Source organism: Trichophyton benhamiae (genome assembly GCF_000151125.1).
Source record: "Trichophyton benhamiae CBS 112371 chromosome Unknown contix01456_5.r1.exp, whole genome shotgun sequence".
Taxonomy (NCBI): domain Eukaryota; kingdom Fungi; phylum Ascomycota; class Eurotiomycetes; order Onygenales; family Arthrodermataceae; genus Trichophyton; species Trichophyton benhamiae.
The window spans coordinates 1,121,867-1,141,075 of NW_003315080.1; the positions used below are offsets into that span (position 1 = coordinate 1,121,867).

Sequence of the window (19,209 nt, forward strand, 5' to 3'; positions counted from 1 at the left end):
CACGCTCTGTATACCACTTTTTTAGTTTTTTTAGCACTACTGTATACCAACTTTATGGATCTGTATATTATCCCCTTTTTGTATTTCTTGTTTTGTGATATACATGCCATTTATAACAGCGGAATACACTATCACTTTCTTCCAGGAACATTATTCTCTATATTCTCCTCACGACTTGTTGGTATTATTATACATAGAATAGAATTAGATAGCTATATACGAAATTCAATTCACTACCTAAGGAGGTAGTCTCCAATAAAGAGATTAGCTGTTTGGACTGCTTTCCCAAATAAAGCATTCAGGTATAAGATAAAACCAAGGGTCCCTTTATACAAGTTCTTTCTTCAAGTCGTTAACTACCATATATCTCCCTACCGTAATCCATCCCCATCGAAACCAGACCATCTGACTCTTATGTGCATACACCATTGCCTTCCATCCAGAAAGCCAATCGTCTACAGAATTGACGAAAAGTAACCTGTTTGCTGGAGGTGGTTCGCGGATCCCCCTTAACTCCTGGGTTTTTTTGGACGGTGATGTTGAAAGTGCGTCCCTGTCACCAGAGCCTCCGAATGCATTACTTATTACACCGCTTAACATAGCTATTGGCGCATCAAAGACGCCTATGTATTTCCTTGCCAAAGTTGTTGAAGTGAGGGTATATAAGGTGACAGGGCAAGGATGACCAGAATTTCCACGCATTAAAGCCTTTAAGAATGCGCGTGCCCCATGGTAGAGGGACCGGTGGTTCGGGTGGTAACTAACGCCTGACTGATCAAAGGTAAGAAGTATATCGATAGTGGCCATCGGTGCAGATTGAGACGATGCTTGAGCTGCGAGTTGCGGGGCAAATGCAGAAGCAAGGAGGCCAGAAACATTTTCTTCGGACCAGGTAGCAGTCATGCTATCTGGGAACCGGCTTGGATCATCTACAATAAAAACATCCGATTCGTTGCGCAAGCCAAGCCGGAGTGCGCTCTTCTGGAGTTCCTGTTTGCGAATATGTCCCAGACCAGCAGCGTCCCCTGTAATTTGATAAATTAGAAACCATCCTGATGCTGAGTCAAGGACCATTAATAGAGCGCACATACCAGAGCTTAGACAAAGTATTTTAACATGGTTCCCCAGCTCAGGCTTTGTAAGGGCTAACAAGGTCGGCGCAAAGAACATAGCCTCATCATCCGGATGGGCGATCAGCAGACAAATCCGTTTATTGGTTAGGGTTGGAAATCCACGTCCAAGGGGTGATGACGGCCCCGTTGCTGACAGAGTCCAGAAAATAAACAGAGCCAGGGGAAATATGGCAAGTGAAAGGAATGTAAACGCAGAGTTCATGGCTGCCTTGTGTTCCGTAATGTTTGATATTTAAAACGCTCAATGGAGAGTATTAGTTGACGCACAATTCGTGGTAGACATATGAAGTTAAGGGTCTCCAGTTGTAGCTTCCGAAGTAAGAGACAATTGCATGCGGTAAAATCGCAGAAATGTATTTCCGTAGCATAGATAGTTAATGGTAGCTTTCTCACATTCAACTGGGTAGCTTCACCCAATACTGCATTGCAGTAACACTGCACAACCACACTCAAAAGGGAACGATTACTCGCAAAGAAAAACTTCCCACGCGATCCTCATGCGTAGGAGAAGCGCCGTAGCGGCGGCTTAATAGCAACAAGGGTGGGCGCAAAGATGTAACGTGTCATTAACCTGGTGGTTGTATCTATTTTTGTGAAAAGGAATAGGGGTGACGATGAAGCGCTAACTGTAAGCTGTTAGTTAAAAAGAGCAGATCTTATAAACCTAGTTCGGTTACCGGAAGCCCTTGCAGCATGCAATCCCTTGCCGTCTCCTCTCTTCATGCACCTGCACGATCCCCGGCGGCCAGCTTGAGGTTAGATAAGTTTATTTTCAATAATGTACTCCGTACGCCGTACAGGAATTTTCGTCATTTCTGCCGTGCGAAGTTTGACGGAATCCCATTTTCGGATGATTATGTAAGTGAATAAATCCAGTCACGTGTATAATTAGTCATGGAATATTAGCAAGACTTAACCTTATTAATTCTAGCTCCCGTCATTTGAACTTAATTTCCCCATCTGCATATCACGTGGATTCAATCCCGTGCTTTATGTGTTATGTAATCGTATTTTTAACCTCCAACTTCGCCTTTTCTCTTGGTATTACCTCGATATCGACACAATACACCGGGCAGCATCTTTGGTATGATCCTTATAAAACAATAAGTCACTCCATAATTTATTTTCTAATAATTTACGCTTTTGTCGTTACTTTTATTCAATATGGCTACCCGACGTCAGAATAAAAAGCCTTCTGATGGTCCATCAATACCCCTTGCCGCTGTTGACAACAACAAAAAGGCGTCTCCAGGCCATAAGACATTATATGAAATTGCTGCGGAGCGCCAGGCAGAGCTACTGACATCGCAGCACAGGCAAAAATCGTCCAATGATGGGAAAACTCCGCCCAAAATGCAATACGTCCATATGAACGCGGACGGCGAAATTGTTCACTCCCCGCTCCCAGGTACACCGGAGATCGCACCCGCAAAAGCAGAGTCAGAAAACTCCGAGTCACTACCGCCACTGGCAGATACCATATTCCTTTCCCTGACACTCTCCTGTATTCACTTTACTTTATCATTCCTTGCCGCGCACCAGTTCGCCCAGGAAATCGAATTTGATAGGATAATTTTCGAAACCTTGGTCGTGGCCTTTCCAGTTATGACCCTCCTTATACATTTCGTCCACGGACACATGGTCACTTTCCCCAAGATATCATTGTTTTCATTGTATCCTGGGCCAGGAAAGAAAACTGCGAATGAGACCTCTGGACAACTCGCAACAAGAAAATCTCTGATACTTGTTTTATTCCCGCCAACAGCTCACAATATCATCTTTCTAACATTTTCCGTCTTCTTGGGATCGAGGTTAATCGCTATGGCGAATGAGGCGTCTTACTATGCAGCAATGAAGAAGACTCCGGCCCTCGGCACCTTATGGGTATGGGCAGTTGTGGAGATGACTGCTGGGTTTTCTGTGTTGGGTCTGGCTCTCCCAGTTGTATGGGCAGTTTGGTGGAAAGGACATTCCCTTTGGTAAACCATCATATATGGCCTTAAACTCTATGCATCACGCAGGCGTTACTTTCAACGGATCAATGTCATCAGTTTACATTGTTGAATCCGTCAGTCATTTTCAAGGCTGTCTATTCTATCATAATAACTAAAAGAAATGGGTATCATCGCAGAATAAAATCAGTCATGTACAATACAGCTTGTCAAATGTAATATGTCATATCATTGCGCTGACTTGGCATCAGCGAGGGCAGCTGCCTCGTCCTCTTTTTGGATTTGTTCCTCGAGTCTCTTTCTCTCAGCATTTTTTAACCGGATCAAAGTGAGCTCCTCTAGACTTGGGCCACTTGCACCAAAGCCCCCCCTAGCGTTTGCAGATGAGAAGGATCCAAATGAAGGAGCTTTCCCAACTTTGTTGGCATCTTCCGACTTCTCCTTTAGTGGGTCTAAGTCGGCCATGGTGAATCGCTTCGGCCTGTTGGGTGATGAGGGATGTAAATTATCAGGTTTAGAAGCAGCTGCGCCGGCTGACGCTTCTGCCTTGCTGTGCATATCTGTCGTCACAGGAGAAGAAGCTCTGTAGGCATCCCAATCCGGCTGTTTGTTTGATGCCCAAGCGACAGATTCGATGACCTCCCATGCGTCACCTTTATGTTTGAATCGATCTTCAACAGCTGCATGAGCACCAACTACTGAGGAATAGACAACAACGCCAGTAGCAACAGTTTTCTTCTCTCGCTGGTCACCCACCCGTTGTCTCTTGTCCTTCAACGTGAAGGTGCTCTCCACTTTCCCGAACGTCGAAAATAATGACTCTAGTTTGGCTTTATCCATATCAAGACCGACTCCCTCTCTTATCCACCGAACTTTTACAGTTCGATCTATCTCTGGCACAGTTGTTCCGCCTGCGTTGATAGGGGTCGCACCATTCTTAGGCGTTCCTTGCTTTTTGGCCTCTAGTTCCTCTTTTTCTCTTTCTAACCTCTCCTCCTCTTCTAACACTTGGCTCCGCATGCGTTCCTCCTTTTCCCGTCGTCTTCTCTTCCCGTCTTCTGCAAGCCGCCTGATCTCCTGTTCCAGTTTATCATCTGCAGCTTGTAAATCGTCATGAACTCCGCTGGATCCAGTAAAACCCCACGGCCGTTTAACCCCTCGTTCTCTTGCCTCCAGGTCCTCCTTCATCTTCCTCCGTGCTCCTTCGAGTAACTCATTCTCCCTCTTCTTCCGTTCTCGAGCTTCCCTTGCATTGTCGTATAGCTGTCGGACAGGAGGTTCAGAAAGAACATCATATGCGATTTGGAGGAGATGGAATTTTTCAATATCTGCCGGTGTGGGATTTGCTATCTTATCAGGATGGTATTTGAGAGCAGTCCTTCGGTAAGCTCGTCTGATTTCGCTGTCGACGGCGGTAGGGTTGAGACCCAATAGGCCATAAAAGTCGTGAGAGGACGCAGCGTGCGACTTTAGATCGTCAGATGGAGCCATGATGTCGGCTAAAACTTGTGAAAGCTTGAAGTACGCTTATAACGTGCGCAGTCAGCTCTTGCGTTTTGGTTGTGGTTGGAAATATTTGGATCTCGAAGAAAGCCGTCTTTCAGCAGAGCCTCAATCGTAACCAACTAAAACTAACTAGCATAGAGTTTGCTTAGTCATTGTTTCTCGGATCTAACTTTGGTGATCGAAATCGTTTATTCCACCTCTAATACGTGTCGTATATTTGACGCAGACCATGGAGACGGGGGACGAAGGAGGGGATGAAGATATTATTATCTCCAAAATTCTGAAATTTTCTAATACTTAGTTATTGCTAGAGTTTGAGTTATTTCAAATGTAGGTCCCACTGCATAATAACAAACCAACCGCGAACATAACCAGAGCCTTGGACTTGCATGGGGGATGTGAGCTTTCACTGTCCTTAGTTATACCCTTCTGTTCCGTGTTTAATGCCCGATATGATATTCACCGGCCAATATAAACCTCGTTTTATATGATTTTTATTTTCCAGCGTCAAAGCTGTGAATCTGCCACCGGTAGTCGTCCCAATGCGGCAAGGCGGTGTACTCCAGCGCTTTTTAATATGACGACTTTCTCTCGCCAAATTGTTGACATTCAACATCCATCTGCCACTTTGTTCAGTACCTCCTCTCTCTGGTTCGTGGAATAAAGGCTGAATCCATGGATTCAGTTAACCAGAGCTGTCCCCTGCAGTTTCAAATAGCACTTGCGCTGGCTGTTGTCAAGTCAAAACCCCAAGACACGAGCATCCGAGGTTCGACTCTGCTAGCCATACCTTTACGGATGCACTACCTTCCTGGTTTTTCTAACAAGATATGTTTATAAAGATCATATATTGAATCTCAGAGCCTACATCGCTGCCGGGAAAAGACTCTGGCCTGAGCCTGCCTGCGTAGAATCTCACCTTGACAGCACAAGATTCTGGCGCGAGGCATATGAGAAATCGGAAGCTGCGCAAAGCAAACTTTTAGACAGGATATATGAATTAGAGCAGCGCAATGAAGCCCGTCTGTTACGAGATAAATGGGATGCATCCGTCAGTGTAGAGAAGCAAAGCGTGGCCCAGGCTAATCCCAAACCATCGTCGTCAACCCATCCGAAGAAGAGAGCAAAAACAGTGAGCATCGAATCACAGGCATATGCCCTGTCGTCTAATAAGATACACCCAAACTACCGCTTTAGCAACCTTGAATTTTGTGAAGGCAGTACGGGTACCCGACATCGTTTTTGCCGTAACATTGTACTAATCTAATTTAGTCACTGCACAATTAATGCGACCTTTCCACACCTTGCAGGCTCTACTTCGAAAGAAAACAAATCCCGAGTCTATGGCGCTGGCCATAGAATCCGTATGCAGGGCCTTGGAAACAGCTTTGCTCACGGCTGTAAGGCAAGAAATATCTCAAAAGCCACCAGCAAAGGGAGGCAGACAAATTACTAAGTTTCCCATACAAGACATCTCCAAAATTCTCGATGTGATATTCCCGTCTATCTTACAAGGGTTAGGCAGAACATCAGGTCTACATGATGCGGGCATAAGCACCAAATCCATTGTCTACCACGTCGCCAAATTATTCCAGCGAATAATGCAGCAGTCATATCAGTATGCACTTCTAAAGGCAAGCCCTGAGGGCACATACGAAAAGTCAGCAGCACAATCTTGTGAGAAATCAAAAGCCAGATCCAACAAGAAAAAGAAGAAACCTTGCATCAAACCTGCTCCAAAGGTCGAGAATATACTTGGCTGTTTCGCTAACATGGCATGTACCATGTTTGGGTCTTTAGATACGGCAAAACCTGAGCACAAAGATTTACTGGAAGGTTTCGCCTTTGTGATCCTGGAGCATGTTGGGATGGTACTCGGTTTCTTCACTTTCAAAGACCTGTCGCCCCTTACAGAGCCAATGACCCCTAAGCTCAAATTAACCGTTCCTGCATACCTAACAACTGCTTATAATGATATAAGAGTCCCTACACCTGATATCGCAGAGCTAGCTGCAGTCTGGAACTCGAAACATTTAATACGGCTTCTAAAGCTAGCGATTTTATATATGGATCAGCACCAGAAAACGACCAAAGTAGCAGCAGAACCAATTGACTGTGGACGAGAAAATAGCTTAGCCTCAGATGCTAAAGCAAAGCTTCAAAACACCCTTCTCAAAGGTGTATTTGGTGCTGATGATATATCGCTCGGGGCTTCGTTGAATTTCCCCCCTGAGACGTCTTCCGGAATCATCTGCCCGGAGCCGTCCATCAATCCCCAAGAATCCCCAGGAGAATGGTTTACTCAAGAAGTATGGACACTTCTTGGCTGGGACTCCCTTCTAAGGTGCCAATGCCTGGAGAGAAAATGAAGCGAAGCAGGTGTTAGCATAATGCTCAAGCCACTTCATTTTGTAGTTCAATATCCCTTCACGAAATTATATACCTATTACTATCATTACCCAAAGGGTAATTGGCAATTATACTCTACCTCGGTTTCATTACCCATTGCTTAAATCAGCACGCCACTGCCTTCAGCGATTATATGTATATATTATAACGTAAAACAGATCCCAAACAACTTTCCCGCTCCTGCAATATACAGAAAGGATAATCTCAATCTTCTATATTTTAGTAGTTTTTCTGCTTTCTACTTCCTATTATACAGAGTACGAGGATTCAACCTTACCCAGGCGCTAAATTATACACAGCTCTTACAAAACCACTCGAGGTACTTAGTTGGTATTTGTGTCCCATACCTGATGTTCACATACCAACGTCCATCCCTTCCACGTCCAGCTTTGTTTATGCCTTTGGTTGACGATGTCGTGCACCACCACTAAGAATATATTCCTTAATCCAAGGAGGAACAAATGCCTTTACCTTGGGTTGATCTGCAATATTTGCGCCGCCCACTTCAGTAGAATCCCAGGTTATTTTAAACTCCTGGTTAGCATCATACTGTGTAGATTCACCGGTTAAAGCAATATCCGTCATAATCTCCAAACGACATACGGCCAGTCCAATATTTCCGATACCGTTCAGGAATTTTCCCGCACTTCTGCCCTTGCTAGCTCCAACTTTCGAAATATTAGCCTCAACCCCAGAAGGCGGCGGTGTTATACTCGTGTCTGGATCATAAACTGGCATATCTGAAGTGGGCAGTGTTTTGGTAGATTCATAAAGCTGAACGGGCAGAATTCTCTTGCGTACTACACCCCGATGGTGCGTCCGAATGGTTAATTCTTGGCCAACATAGCAACCCTTACGGAAGTCAATACCATTCATGATATCAATATTGCTATCCATGGGTAAGGCAGACTCTCGAGGCATCTCAATCTGCCCCTCTCCCACCCCTTGTAACATTCGGCGTAGCGTATAGGCCTCGATCGAGGATTCATCACCTGGAAAGGCTTCTGTGATCCGTGAGGGTAATTTACCTCCACTGGCAATGACTCTGTATCCCATGCCGGGTGCTCGACCATCAGGGCATACAATGGCGTTGTTTTCTTTGAAGGCCTCATTCTCGTGCCAAGCAGACGTGTTTCCATCGTCCCAAATCGACCAAACACTTCGCTCTCCGTCATCAAGCGCCCGAAACTTCAATTTTGAGCGAAGTTTGTGCCTTCTAAAATGCTTAAGCAGGCCTTCAGAGGCCTCCTTGTCCAATTCAATCAGATATTCCATTTCGCCTGTAGGGGAACTGGCAGTTTCGAACGGGTATATGAAGACATCGTTCAGGATTCTTCCCTGGGAGTTAAGGAAGGCCGCATAGAATGGAGAGGTAACCGGGGGAGAATTCTTCGGAACCGAAAGGTTTCGTGTTATCAAGCCCTGAAGGAAGCTTGTACTATCAATCCCAGAGATGGAAATGAGAGATCGATTGTTTAGATGCGAGTAGCCCGACGGAGGTGGTGCTGGAGGGTTCGTGTGATTGTGGCGTATTTGGGAGTATATCCGGTTTCTTGACAGCTGACGACGAGTGCGTAACAGACATCGCCCACAAATCGGGCTTGAAGTAAGGCCTTGCACCATTGCAGCTCGCTATTGACGGGTGTTGGTTTGGATAACTATCTCTAGATACCGAAGTTGTTGTCGGTTTTCATTCACCAAGATCTTATCGATCTTCGTTAACTAACTAACCTAAAAACAGCAATAACTATATGTAACTAGTTAACTAGTTAATAGTTAGTTACTTGTCAAAAAAAATTCAGCTCTGCCTACCATTACTGTGGCTTACTACTTTTGGTGTAGTGGCAGACCTTGATATTAATCAAACAAAACTACGACCTGCTTCAATATATTTATAAACGAGAGAAATGAGTAGGATCCATTTGTCTAGTTAATTATCAAGAAAATGGTCAGATCATAACACAATATTCCTTACGGAGTACGTACATCCGAAATGCCTTGATTCAAATCAAAACTCGCATTGTCCCGATCAATTAGTTAGTTAACTTGTGTGGTCTTTCCGGCCAACTAAATAACTCATTACCCTAGCAGAATCCGACAACACCTAAAGATACAATTCCAAAACAACTCCAGGGCCCTTGGAGCGAATTCCAAATAAGATCTCGAAGATATAGAACAAGAATAACACAGAAAATTATCAAGTGTTCACAGACCCCCGGAGGAAGCCACCAAACAGCCCAGCGTTGGGCAGCTTTAGTTATACCCATCAAACTAGCGACATCCTCCTTGACAATCACAGCCTATGAAGTTGCAATCTACCATGAGCAATGTGTTAGAAAGGTCCTTTATCAACTCCTCTCCTGGAATAAGGAGACTTGTTACCTCCGACTCCGCAGTATGGTTTCCCTGGCTTTCCATCTTTGCACATCTATATTTGAAAACCAATGAGAACAAGAATTTGAAAGGAGAGTAAGGACCTCGGAACATTCTCACATTGTCACGGGAGGTATAGCAGCAATCAGCAGCTGCATGGCAAGCAAATATCGAAAGTATCGAAAGGATAAATAATGAGGCCTTCATGTTGTAGGTTGAGGGCTGTTGTAGGAGCTGGCGAAGTCTAACCGTTTATCAGGAGAGCCCTCTCGGAGATATTGGCATGCAATGAGGGAGGTATTTATAGATATATAGAGAGGGCAGGTTTAACGACTGCTTTTAAGTACTTCCGTATATACGATATATCGTCGGATCAATACTCGAAAGGGATGGCTATCATGTGGCAAAGTATGCTATTGATTGCTGATAATCAGTCTCCGCCATCTAAATAAACTGGGAGGATCAACGGGGCGGAATCGACTGTATATTACAGTTCTTGTTCCTTTCCATGTGTCCATTCCCAGTTCAGGGATATGGCCTGTTTATCAGGGGCAATTATGCCGCTCAGGCACATAAACTCACTGAGCGAAATAAACCTCTCTCACGCTACGTATGTATAAGGTGATTGTGCCACTCTGCTATCATCACGTTGAAAGTCCTCGTACAAGAAATTGATAGCTCCATCCTCTAGAAATGGCTTCTCTGCGCTTAAATAGAGTGTAGTGTGATGGGCGTTGAATGCTAAATTTCATAAGAATAGCTTGCGCAATGGTCCCAACTTGTATTTAGCCACCAACGCTTAATTTTAACCATGGCTCGGAGCTTTGTTATACAGCACGGCAGACCTATCTAGTGCTTTTAATGACCTCACGCGGCCCATGTTCCATAACCATGGCATATTTATCTTTATCCTGATATTAAAAGGGAAGAGTGGCCAGCCAGGTTATTCATTCCGCACGAGATGTTGTATAAGGACAAACATAAGAGTGAACAAACCACTGAACGAATTTTGTTACATCTCGTATCTATTTCTTGCCCGTAGCAACATCCTCTAGATATCCAATTAAAAATGCCTGGTTAGAGGGAGACGCCGCACCGCTCCGTCTCTCAGAACCACCTCCCCTGGTAGCTTCTCTCGGGCTGTTGAGGGGATCGGTAACAGGGCTTATAAGGGTTGAGAAAGGAGGAGAAACCAGGGCTGGAGATTTAGCCTGCCTTGTTATATCCCGCTTTATACCGGTGGATGGAGGTGGAAGATCTTTGTTGAAGAGAGAAAGAAGTGTTTCTTTCTGTGCAGCCGACTGACTTGGTCGTTGATCAAACTGTGGTTGCGGTAGGGTCTTCTGCACCACTTCATCATCGCTAACCGGTGGTGGCTCAGGCTTTGAGAAAGCGCTCACGGTAACCGTGGAAGTAGGAAGGTACTCATCAAGATTATCCTTGTCTGGGCGACGGAGAATCTTGGGCTTAAATGGTTTGGTCATTTCTGAAAGCTTGACGTTAGGTCTAGGAGCTGGAGAAAGGGTATTGGCCTTCACTGCCACCGGTACGCCCTCATTGTTATTTGATGTTGGGCGAGGAAGTATTTTGATATTTGACTTCATCGCTGATGACTGAGAGGGAATATGTTTCTTCTCCCTGCGTGGACTGCGTGGTGACTTGGCAATCCCCTCAAAATTAGGCAGATTCAAGGGTGCGGATAGCGTGGCTGCTGTCTTCCCTACAGTAGGTTGAGAAGGGGTCCTGGGTCGATGTGGATTTTGCAAAATTACTGGCGCCTTAGTTTGACTGTCTAGAGATAGCCCGGGAGGATGCATCCCTGTTTGCTCCTGGATCCTCGGGCTATTCTGAGTCGCAAGCTCAACACGGCCCGGTGGGTGCAAACCACCACCATTGTGAAGATGCGAGCCGCTCGGCTGCTTTAACATTCTCAGAAGTTGGTTTTTGTGCTGAGATTTTGCATCATTTTGTGGAAATGGTTCAACTGGGGATGCGGGTATGGAGCCTGGCATAGCTGCAGTGTTCTTAACGCCATCACCTTTGAAAACACTAAGCAATGCAAGAGAGTGGCTGTTAAGTTTTGGTAAAGGCAACGCATTTGCAGGAGGCACGGAGGGCAGGATTGTTTGCAATTTTTGGTTGTTTGAAGCAAACTGAGGATCTCCAGTACGGTGGTAAGGCGGAGTTCCATGCTGAGCGCTGGAAATTGGCGGCTGTGTGCCAATTTGGCGCAACGGTGGTGGATAAGCAGTGAACGGCGGCTTAGCTGGCTCATGGGGCATTTGGTGAGGAGCCTGCCCTACATATTCATGCCGGGGTTGAGCAGCAGATTTCTGTTCTGGATAGGCACATGGCGGTTGATTGCTTATTCGGTTTTGCGGATGTTGTGGGTACTGGTTTCCGGTACCAAATTGTGTTATGGGAGGAGCAAAGGCTTGACCAGGAGTTGGCTGTGGTGTTGTTTGCTGCGAATGTATGGTTGGAAGTGCTCTGCTAGGATGTACTGGTATAGGCGCAAGAGGTGGATTTTCAGGGGGGTGGGTTTCAGATCCATTCCTAAGTAACTGTAGAAGCGCATTTCCTTTATCAATATTCGAAACATGTTGGTGTTGTTGTTCACGTTGTCGGTCAGAGTCGGGTTGCTTGGTAGGGGCGGTAGAAGCCGCTGATCCAATGTTAAGCAAGCGCTTCAAATGGACCGTCGGATCAAGTGGCGTGGATACCTCAGGTAAGTCTGAATGAACAGGTGGTAGAATTGGCATTGTCGGAGCGGGATGGGCCGGATATTCCTCCGTTATATCTTGGTGGTCTTCAGTTCCTTCATCTTCAGTTATTATCGCCCCGCCCATCTCCTCTTGAATGGCTATATGAGGATGCGAGATTCGGGCCTGGTCCAGCTTCCTCTGTTTGGCAATCCACTTCTTGAGAGGGCCAAGAAAGGTTGCAACCATGTAGAACCTATTGTTGTTTTGATAAGGTACATTTTCATGCTGCTTGTTCTTTTTCAACGTTGGAAGATCGGAGAGCTTATACCATTCTATTTTGCTGATTTCCTTTCTCGTCCTGGGCTCGAAGTGGGTATCCTTGGGTACTCCTCGTAGTACGTAGAGTCGCATATTCTGCTCACGCATTGGTATCTCGATATATTTGACGTTCTTTTCGTCCTTTATTAGGCCAGAAGCTCTTATATCAAAGCCAGTTTCTTCGTAAACCTCTCTGACAGCGCAATCCAGATCCTTTTCTTCCTTATTTATTTTACCACGAGGAAACGACCAGGTTGCACCTTTCTTCCAGCCTTTGACAAGCACGACCTCGTCCATTTCTTGGTTGAGAAGGATAGCCCCACGTACAGGGACTCTCGTCTTGTATGCCAGGAACTCTGAGAATGCGGTTGAATGGTGATAATGGGACCACTGCGACATGAGAGGGCAATGTTGAAAGATGCGCAGGGCAAACTCGCGGAGTTTGAGGGACGGCAGGTTTGGGTCGAGTGGCCGGATAAAGTCCTCGTAAAACCACTGAGCCTCCTCGACCTGGAAACATATTCGCTCAACGGATTCGAGTTCTTCCCTTGGGAGGTTTACAATGAATCGAACGCAGAGGTCATCCAGCCCTGTTAGATAAATGTATCAGTTTGACATCCACGAACTCTGAACATCCGTTTGGCAGCATTCCTTACAGTCCTCTAGTCGCATATTGATTTCTGTCATGGTTCTTGGGGCAATAATGCATTCCCGAGTGTGCAAACTGTGATAGTGTGGGTGTAAAGTCCGGACTTGGAGCTGGAGGTTGCTGAGCTGTTCGAGCTTGCGAGCCAGTCAGCTACAAGTGAAACCCGGGCTCGTCAGAATAACGTATTCACTTGCGCAAAGACAGCGAAATAGGAGTGTGCGCTTGCTCGATACAAAACAGATGCCACCGCGAAAATGCTCGACTGCTTCTGTCTATTTGCCTCGTCTTCGGTCTTTCCCGTCCGCTGGTGCCTGAGGTCGTCCTTGAATGTTGGACGTCGCCGTTAAAATGCCCTGCTTATGTAATTACAGCATGCGCCTCAGTCTGCTGAGCCACAGCTGTGGCTGGTGAGAAGTGTTATGTAATAGGCGGCTGCTTAGTCACCCAAGCGGTATGACGTTGGTCCGTCGGGTCCACTTCGCTTTCTTCAAAGGTTGCGTCTTTGCCGCCCGGGAGAAGGCCCTTGCAAGCGGGATGGGTCAATAGGATTGCTCGCCGGGGCCTCCGCATCCAAGTTCTCTGACACTGCCCCATGGTGCGGGTGGCATATATTTATACAGCTCCTCTCTGAGCGTCGAGATGTCCCATTCTTCGCGCTGATTGCTCTGGATGCTGATCAAGGGGCGCTAACGAAGGGATTGACCGATCGCATTCACCAAGCTAGCCGCTGAAAGCAGTCACAAAGACCGTGCCATTATACTCAGATCGCTCGTTGACTTATTTCCTTTCATTTCGTGTATTCCTATTCTTTTATTTCTATTTCACGTACATATTCCCTTTCCCCCGATTTAATCTCGCCCTTTATATCTTCTCATTGCGGTCTCAGAAGTGCCGTATTCTACCAATCGTGACCCCCTTTCCGCTTCCAGCATCAGAATTCAGTCACCATGGCATCCTATATCATCGGAGCACTGTCGAAGAAGGTGCTGAAAGAGTCTGCTGAAAACCACTTTGGCAAGGAGGTAAGTTGGCTTCATTCGTTCGCTGTCTAACCATGGAGTGCAGATATGCTAACCAGAGACCTTTCTTCACCATAGGATCCTTACTTCGAAAGCGTCCCAGCTACAAACATGTTTGGGCAGCAGAAGATGAAAAAGCGCCGCAGAGCTGCCCCCGAAGGCATATCCGCTCATGATGCAAAGATACTCACAAAAGTCAAAAGACGCGCATACAGACTGGACCTCTCTCTATGCAACTTTTGCGGCATACGGTTTGGATGGGGAAGTGTGATCGGTCTCGTACCTGCGTAAGGATGGGCCCCCCCTTATTCCTCTTTTTCCTAATACATTGCTGACGTTGTGATTGTCAATCTAGATTCGGAGACGTTGTCGATGCCCTCTTTGCCCTGATGGTCGTCATGACATGCAGACAGGTCGAGGGCGGCCTTCCTACAAACCTTCAATTGCAAATGGTGTTCAATGTCTTTTTTGATTTCGTTGTTGGATTAATCCCCTTTCTCGGTGACCTCCTAGACGCTCTGTATAAATGCAATACCCGAAATGCTGTATTGTTGGAGAGCTATCTGAAAGAAAAGGGACAAAATAACTTGGCACGGCTGGAAGAGGGAAACCGAACGGTCGTTACTTCAGGTGGCCGAAGACCGTCAATGCGTCGCAACAACACCGAGCCAACAATGCATCATGATGAACCTCAGAGACCTTCGCCTGCAAGGTTGCCTAAGGAGAACCGGCGATCAAACACATCACGGTCCCATCGTCGATAGAGAGAAACTTTTCTTGCGCTCAGTTTTGCCGCGGTATATTCTGTTCCTTTTTGGGCTTTTTTTTTTCTTTTCGCAAGCATTGCCCTTCTTTATTTTGAGATACCACCTATACAACCTTTAATTTGTTTCATTTTGATGAAAGTTGCTTTTATTAGGCAGGAGAGCTTGGATTAAGCACTCTACCCATAGGTTTCCTCGTGATTAGACACGCAATTTAAGACCTCAGCTTAGTGCTTAATCAAGGTCATTGGGGCTATGCCTCCTTTTATCACTCCAGTGCATACGGGCCTGCCCTTAGGGCGCGTTCCCTGCGATTCTGGTAGCCAAAAATTCACATCATAACCCTGTGCTATGTGTCAATTTCAGCTATTGGATGCAGGAGTTGGGAGTTTGAAATCAAGAAAGGTCCTTGCACAGCCATAACAGGTAGGTTTGCTGTTCACGTCCTTATCACTTGTGAGATCGCGCTCTTCAAGTATGCTGAGAGTCGCGGGATCCATCTGTGCCGATTCTAAGGGTACTCCACAGTAAACACATTGTAGCCCGGAATGTAATGGCGACGGCTGTAGCTTATCGATTGTCCGCACAATGTTCGCCATGACACCCGGGTATTTCTCCCCCTGCTGTTCAACGTACTGCGTCATCAAGTCACTGATAGACATGTTCTTTGTTGCCTGTTCATTGAGAATTTTGGGTTCCTTTGACCCTATCTTTGAGAGCAGATCAGGGAACCGAGCAGACGCATACTGTACTAGCTCCGACTTGAAAATATCTCTGACAGGAAATGTGAAATGCACTCCCCACGGAGTAGGGCCGTCACATACTTCCCAAGGCAAGGCAGTTCCCCTACCATTTGCAACTCCTGCTAGTGTTTTTGCCGCAAGCCGAGTGTCTGAATCACCCCAGAGGACACCATCACAGCCTTCAGAGTTGGCAAAGGCAACAACCAACTTTCTCAGCAGTACACCATCAAAGTCCGCTCGAGAGGTCATTGTGGAAAGTGAAGAACGGAATGCCTCAAGCCGATCCTCGTCTGATACTGATGTATTATTTATCTCACTACCAGTAGAATGTTGCAGCATGAACTCTGCCACATTCTTGTCGTACCGGAAAATAGAATGGAAAGGAATCTCCGTAAAAGTGTGCTCCGGAAAGGCAGACCTCAAAAGCCCTAGCCTAGTGGTATCTGACCCCTCGGGCGCATCCAAGGTAGGCGACTGCACAGAGAGGATATGGAGCTTGTAGGGGACTCGCTTATATTCGTTCCCTCGCTGGTGTGCGAGTTGGTCGTCGAGTAAATGAAGCAGCGATAGTGACGAGACTCCAAACGACAACGGTAAAAGAAGGGTCGGCGTCTTGTCCTTTGGCCCGTCCTTATATTTATCCATTCTTTTCCGAGCCTTTGTATGAATAAATTTAATAAAACATTCCCTTTTTCACCGTGAGATAGTGACGCAAGTTAGCTATCACCCCGCGAGCCCATTGAAGGTGTAGTTGAACACTTACCGGCATAGGTGGCGTTTTCGAGTAGCCAGACACGCTGGCTCCCTCTTGCAGTCAACGCAACTATCCATGTTAGCCCTTAAGAGTGCTTTTATAAAAATAATAAAAAGCTGCTCTATCTTCAACGTCTTGCCGAAGAAATGTCATCGTCTATCAAAAAACTTTTAGAGTTCAAACTATGAGTGTTATTCCGAGGTCCCTGCTTACGTCATACTCCTTTTGCCCAAACCATCGCAACGTTTAAAGCTTTAAAAGTTGACACCTTCGAAAGGCTTCAGCATTTGACGTTCCAACTGAGCCTACCATCGCGCGTCGCATGATGAGCATTGTGTCAAGGACAGGAGATTATCTTGCCTGACTTATATTCGATATATCCAAGCCCTTGACGGGTTCAAGGGCATTTTTCTGACCATTGCTGCTGGAAATTAATCGAGAGCATCGTGAGCCGGAATCATGCGGTGGCAGCAGAGCGCCTTTTGGCTCGGTGCCTTACTTGCAACTGGCGTGTTTGCAAATGATGTTAAACTGGTTAGACATCAATGCAGCCATATGAGAATGGCCCTGTTATCAAATTAATCATCGAGCTAACGATTCCATCCTCAGACACAGGACAATGTCAATCGCCAACAATGCTCTGGGATGTACGGGAAAAAATCTTGGGGCGGCGATATCAACCCGTTCATCTTGTTGAAGATGGAGGCCGTTAAGGACAAGAAGGACCCGATTATGAGCTTGGCTATATTCGAATGGAAAGATGAATCTTTGATTGGACGTGACTTGACAGCGAAGGACGGATCGGTATTCCTATCCAGTTCAAAAGAAAACTCCCCTATATCATAAATGCTGTGTTCTACCTTAGATCCCGTAACTAACTAAAATAGATACAAAAAAAGCTGATATGCGGGCCCCCGAGTGTTGAAGCGAAGCTCTGCACCGAAAAGGAAATTGGCTCCTTTATCCTCGCACCAAACGCCACCGAGAAAGCAAAGTCCCCTCTCATTTCCCTTGCCATAAATATGACCAACCCCAAGCCAATAAAATACCCAGTATCGAAGACTGGATTCTATTGTGTTACTACGTATCCCTATACGGACATGGAATACGAAGGAGTTGTGACCTTCAGAAACGCCTACGGAGAACTACCCGCGACGCAGGTTCCGAAATTGGCATTTTACGGTGGATTAACTATATTATATGCTCTGATGGGAGTGTATGTTTTTCTGGTTATCACGAAGTTCAAATTTCGGCCCCTTATTAACACATTTCGCCTAGATTCTGGGGATTCCTCTATGCCCAGCACCGTCATGATATCCGTGAGTAAGCTCTGCCTTTCTTCCTGACCTTATTCTAACTATGTCAACAGTACCTGTACAAAATTACATCACTGCCATTATCGTATTCTTGGTTGTTGAGCAACTTATCACATGGGGTTTCTACGGTATGCACGAATCCATCTCCAATTGCACCCATTAGTACTAACTTAACTAGACTACCAAAACCGATACGGTGCGAATGCTGTTTGCAAAGTTCTAATGGTAATTGTGTCTATCTTAAGCGCTGGACGCAACTCGTTCTCGTTTTTCCTACTGCTCATTGTCTGCATGGGTTATGGAGTTGTGAAACCATCCCTCGGTCGAACCATGATTTACGTCCGTATTCTTGCCATTACTCACTTCGTCTTTGGAGTCATCTATTCTGTCGCCAGTCTCTCTATTACTCCAGATAGCGCCGGCCCACTGGTCCTTTTAGTTGTTCTTCCGCTCGCAGGCTCACTGACCGCATTTTACGTCTGGACCCTTAACTCCCTGAGCGCTACCATGAAGGACCTCGTCAGCAGGAAGCAACATGTGAAGGCAATGATGTATAAGAAACTTTGGTGGTGCCTTCTGGGTAGCATAATCGTTATCTTTGCATTCTTCTTCATCAACTCGTTTGTTTTTGCCAGCACAAATGTGTCTGATTTGATTCCTGCCCAGTGGAAGAGCAGATGGTTTGTTTTGGATGGCTGGCTTAACATTGTCTATCTGTTCAACATAGCATACATATCATACCTATGGAGGCCCACTGCCAACAATAAACGGTTCGCTATGAGTGACGAGGTAAGTTTATATACCCATCCTAATTTGCGTCGTCTGCTAATGTTCTCTACAGCTTGCCCAAGACGATGACGGCTTTGAAATCCGCTCCGTTACCAGCTCGTTGGATGAGGAAGATGCTGTTGAGAATCCAAGCGGGCGTGGCACCAGCAGGTCTCCTGCCGGTACAAAGGCAAATACCGGCTCTCAAGCTCGCCATTCCCTGGATGGTGAGACTATATTCGCCGTTGGAGAGGACATGGATAGATGGTCTGATGACGACGTGTCTCCGAGGAACTCAACTGATAGGAAGAAGCTGATACGCAAAGATGACTAACAGGATACTTAAAGCAGTATCTAAGTATTTTTTTAATACCAATGTACGATGCCACGGTACTTTGGGAGATAATCTAGGGAGGTATTTTGTTCTTACCTTTTATCCCCTACGAGTCCCCTGATTTCCTACTTTCCTTCTTGTATTTCAATTACTAGGCTGCATCTCTTATTTGCGTATCATCTTTGCGTTTCCCTTATTGTTTCCTTTTGTTCGTTTTGTACCATCATAATTTAAGATATATAACTAAGGAGGCTCTGCTCGCATGTTCGTTATCTTCAAACATTGACCCACTTATTGATCCATTCTTATCACCACGTGACTATGGAAAAGGATTCCATGGGAAGCGAGACAGGCATCTATTTACCTCGCAATCAGTTCCTGATATCTCTCCCTCCTTGCAGGAACCGCTTCTAGTTTTTCTCCCTTCCACTTTCTTTGTATATATATACATATCTTTGGCATTATT

At 45.8% G+C, this 19,209-nt stretch overlaps 9 protein-coding genes across 9 annotated transcripts; 4 read left to right on the forward strand and 5 right to left on the reverse strand.

The window, feature by feature from the left end:
* Nucleotides 1–327: 327 nt before the first annotated feature.
* On the reverse strand, nucleotides 328–1,335 carry ARB_03399 (glycan biosynthesis protein (PigL), putative; the record flags this gene model as incomplete). Its single annotated transcript, XM_003010651.1, has 1 exon — nucleotides 328–1,335. One exon carries the CDS (start codon nucleotides 1,333–1,335, stop codon nucleotides 328–330), a length of 1,008 nt encoding a protein of 335 aa, XP_003010697.1.
* A 962-nt stretch (nucleotides 1,336–2,297) lies between these two features.
* ARB_03400 (uncharacterized protein) lies at nucleotides 2,298–3,116 on the forward strand (the record flags this gene model as incomplete). The annotated part of the gene is made up of 1 exon (XM_003010652.1): nucleotides 2,298–3,116. One exon carries the CDS (start codon nucleotides 2,298–2,300, stop codon nucleotides 3,114–3,116), a length of 819 nt encoding a protein of 272 aa, XP_003010698.1.
* A 197-nt stretch (nucleotides 3,117–3,313) lies between these two features.
* Nucleotides 3,314–4,576, reverse strand: ARB_03401 (uncharacterized protein; the record flags this gene model as incomplete). Its single annotated transcript, XM_003010653.1, has 1 exon — nucleotides 3,314–4,576. The coding sequence occupies one exon, from the start codon at nucleotides 4,574–4,576 to the stop codon at nucleotides 3,314–3,316; it is 1,263 nt and encodes a 420-aa protein (XP_003010699.1).
* A 690-nt stretch (nucleotides 4,577–5,266) lies between these two features.
* ARB_03402 (uncharacterized protein) lies at nucleotides 5,267–6,960 on the forward strand (the record flags this gene model as incomplete). Its single annotated transcript, XM_003010654.1, has 3 exons — nucleotides 5,267–5,360; nucleotides 5,503–5,811; nucleotides 5,864–6,960. The coding sequence occupies 3 exons, from the start codon at nucleotides 5,267–5,269 to the stop codon at nucleotides 6,958–6,960; spliced, it is 1,500 nt and encodes a 499-aa protein (XP_003010700.1).
* A 433-nt stretch (nucleotides 6,961–7,393) lies between these two features.
* On the reverse strand, nucleotides 7,394–8,623 carry ARB_03403 (uncharacterized protein; the record flags this gene model as incomplete). Its single annotated transcript, XM_003010655.1, has 1 exon — nucleotides 7,394–8,623. One exon carries the CDS (start codon nucleotides 8,621–8,623, stop codon nucleotides 7,394–7,396), a length of 1,230 nt encoding a protein of 409 aa, XP_003010701.1.
* A 1,775-nt stretch (nucleotides 8,624–10,398) lies between these two features.
* Nucleotides 10,399–13,083, reverse strand: ARB_03404 (decapping enzyme Dcp2, putative; the record flags this gene model as incomplete). Its single annotated transcript, XM_003010656.1, has 2 exons — nucleotides 10,399–12,986; nucleotides 13,053–13,083. 2 exons carry the CDS (start codon nucleotides 13,081–13,083, stop codon nucleotides 10,399–10,401), a joined length of 2,619 nt encoding a protein of 872 aa, XP_003010702.1.
* A 909-nt stretch (nucleotides 13,084–13,992) lies between these two features.
* On the forward strand, nucleotides 13,993–14,828 carry ARB_03405 (uncharacterized protein; the record flags this gene model as incomplete). The annotated part of the gene is made up of 3 exons (XM_003010657.1): nucleotides 13,993–14,067; nucleotides 14,143–14,351; nucleotides 14,420–14,828. The coding sequence occupies 3 exons, from the start codon at nucleotides 13,993–13,995 to the stop codon at nucleotides 14,826–14,828; spliced, it is 693 nt and encodes a 230-aa protein (XP_003010703.1).
* A 362-nt stretch (nucleotides 14,829–15,190) lies between these two features.
* ARB_03406 (uncharacterized protein) lies at nucleotides 15,191–16,216 on the reverse strand (the record flags this gene model as incomplete). Its single annotated transcript, XM_003010658.1, has 1 exon — nucleotides 15,191–16,216. The coding sequence occupies one exon, from the start codon at nucleotides 16,214–16,216 to the stop codon at nucleotides 15,191–15,193; it is 1,026 nt and encodes a 341-aa protein (XP_003010704.1).
* A 754-nt stretch (nucleotides 16,217–16,970) lies between these two features.
* Nucleotides 16,971–18,743, forward strand: ARB_03407 (uncharacterized protein; the record flags this gene model as incomplete). The annotated part of the gene is made up of 4 exons (XM_003010659.1): nucleotides 16,971–17,129; nucleotides 17,213–17,648; nucleotides 17,820–18,430; nucleotides 18,483–18,743. The coding sequence occupies 4 exons, from the start codon at nucleotides 16,971–16,973 to the stop codon at nucleotides 18,741–18,743; spliced, it is 1,467 nt and encodes a 488-aa protein (XP_003010705.1).
* Between the last annotated feature and the right edge of the window lie 466 nt (nucleotides 18,744–19,209).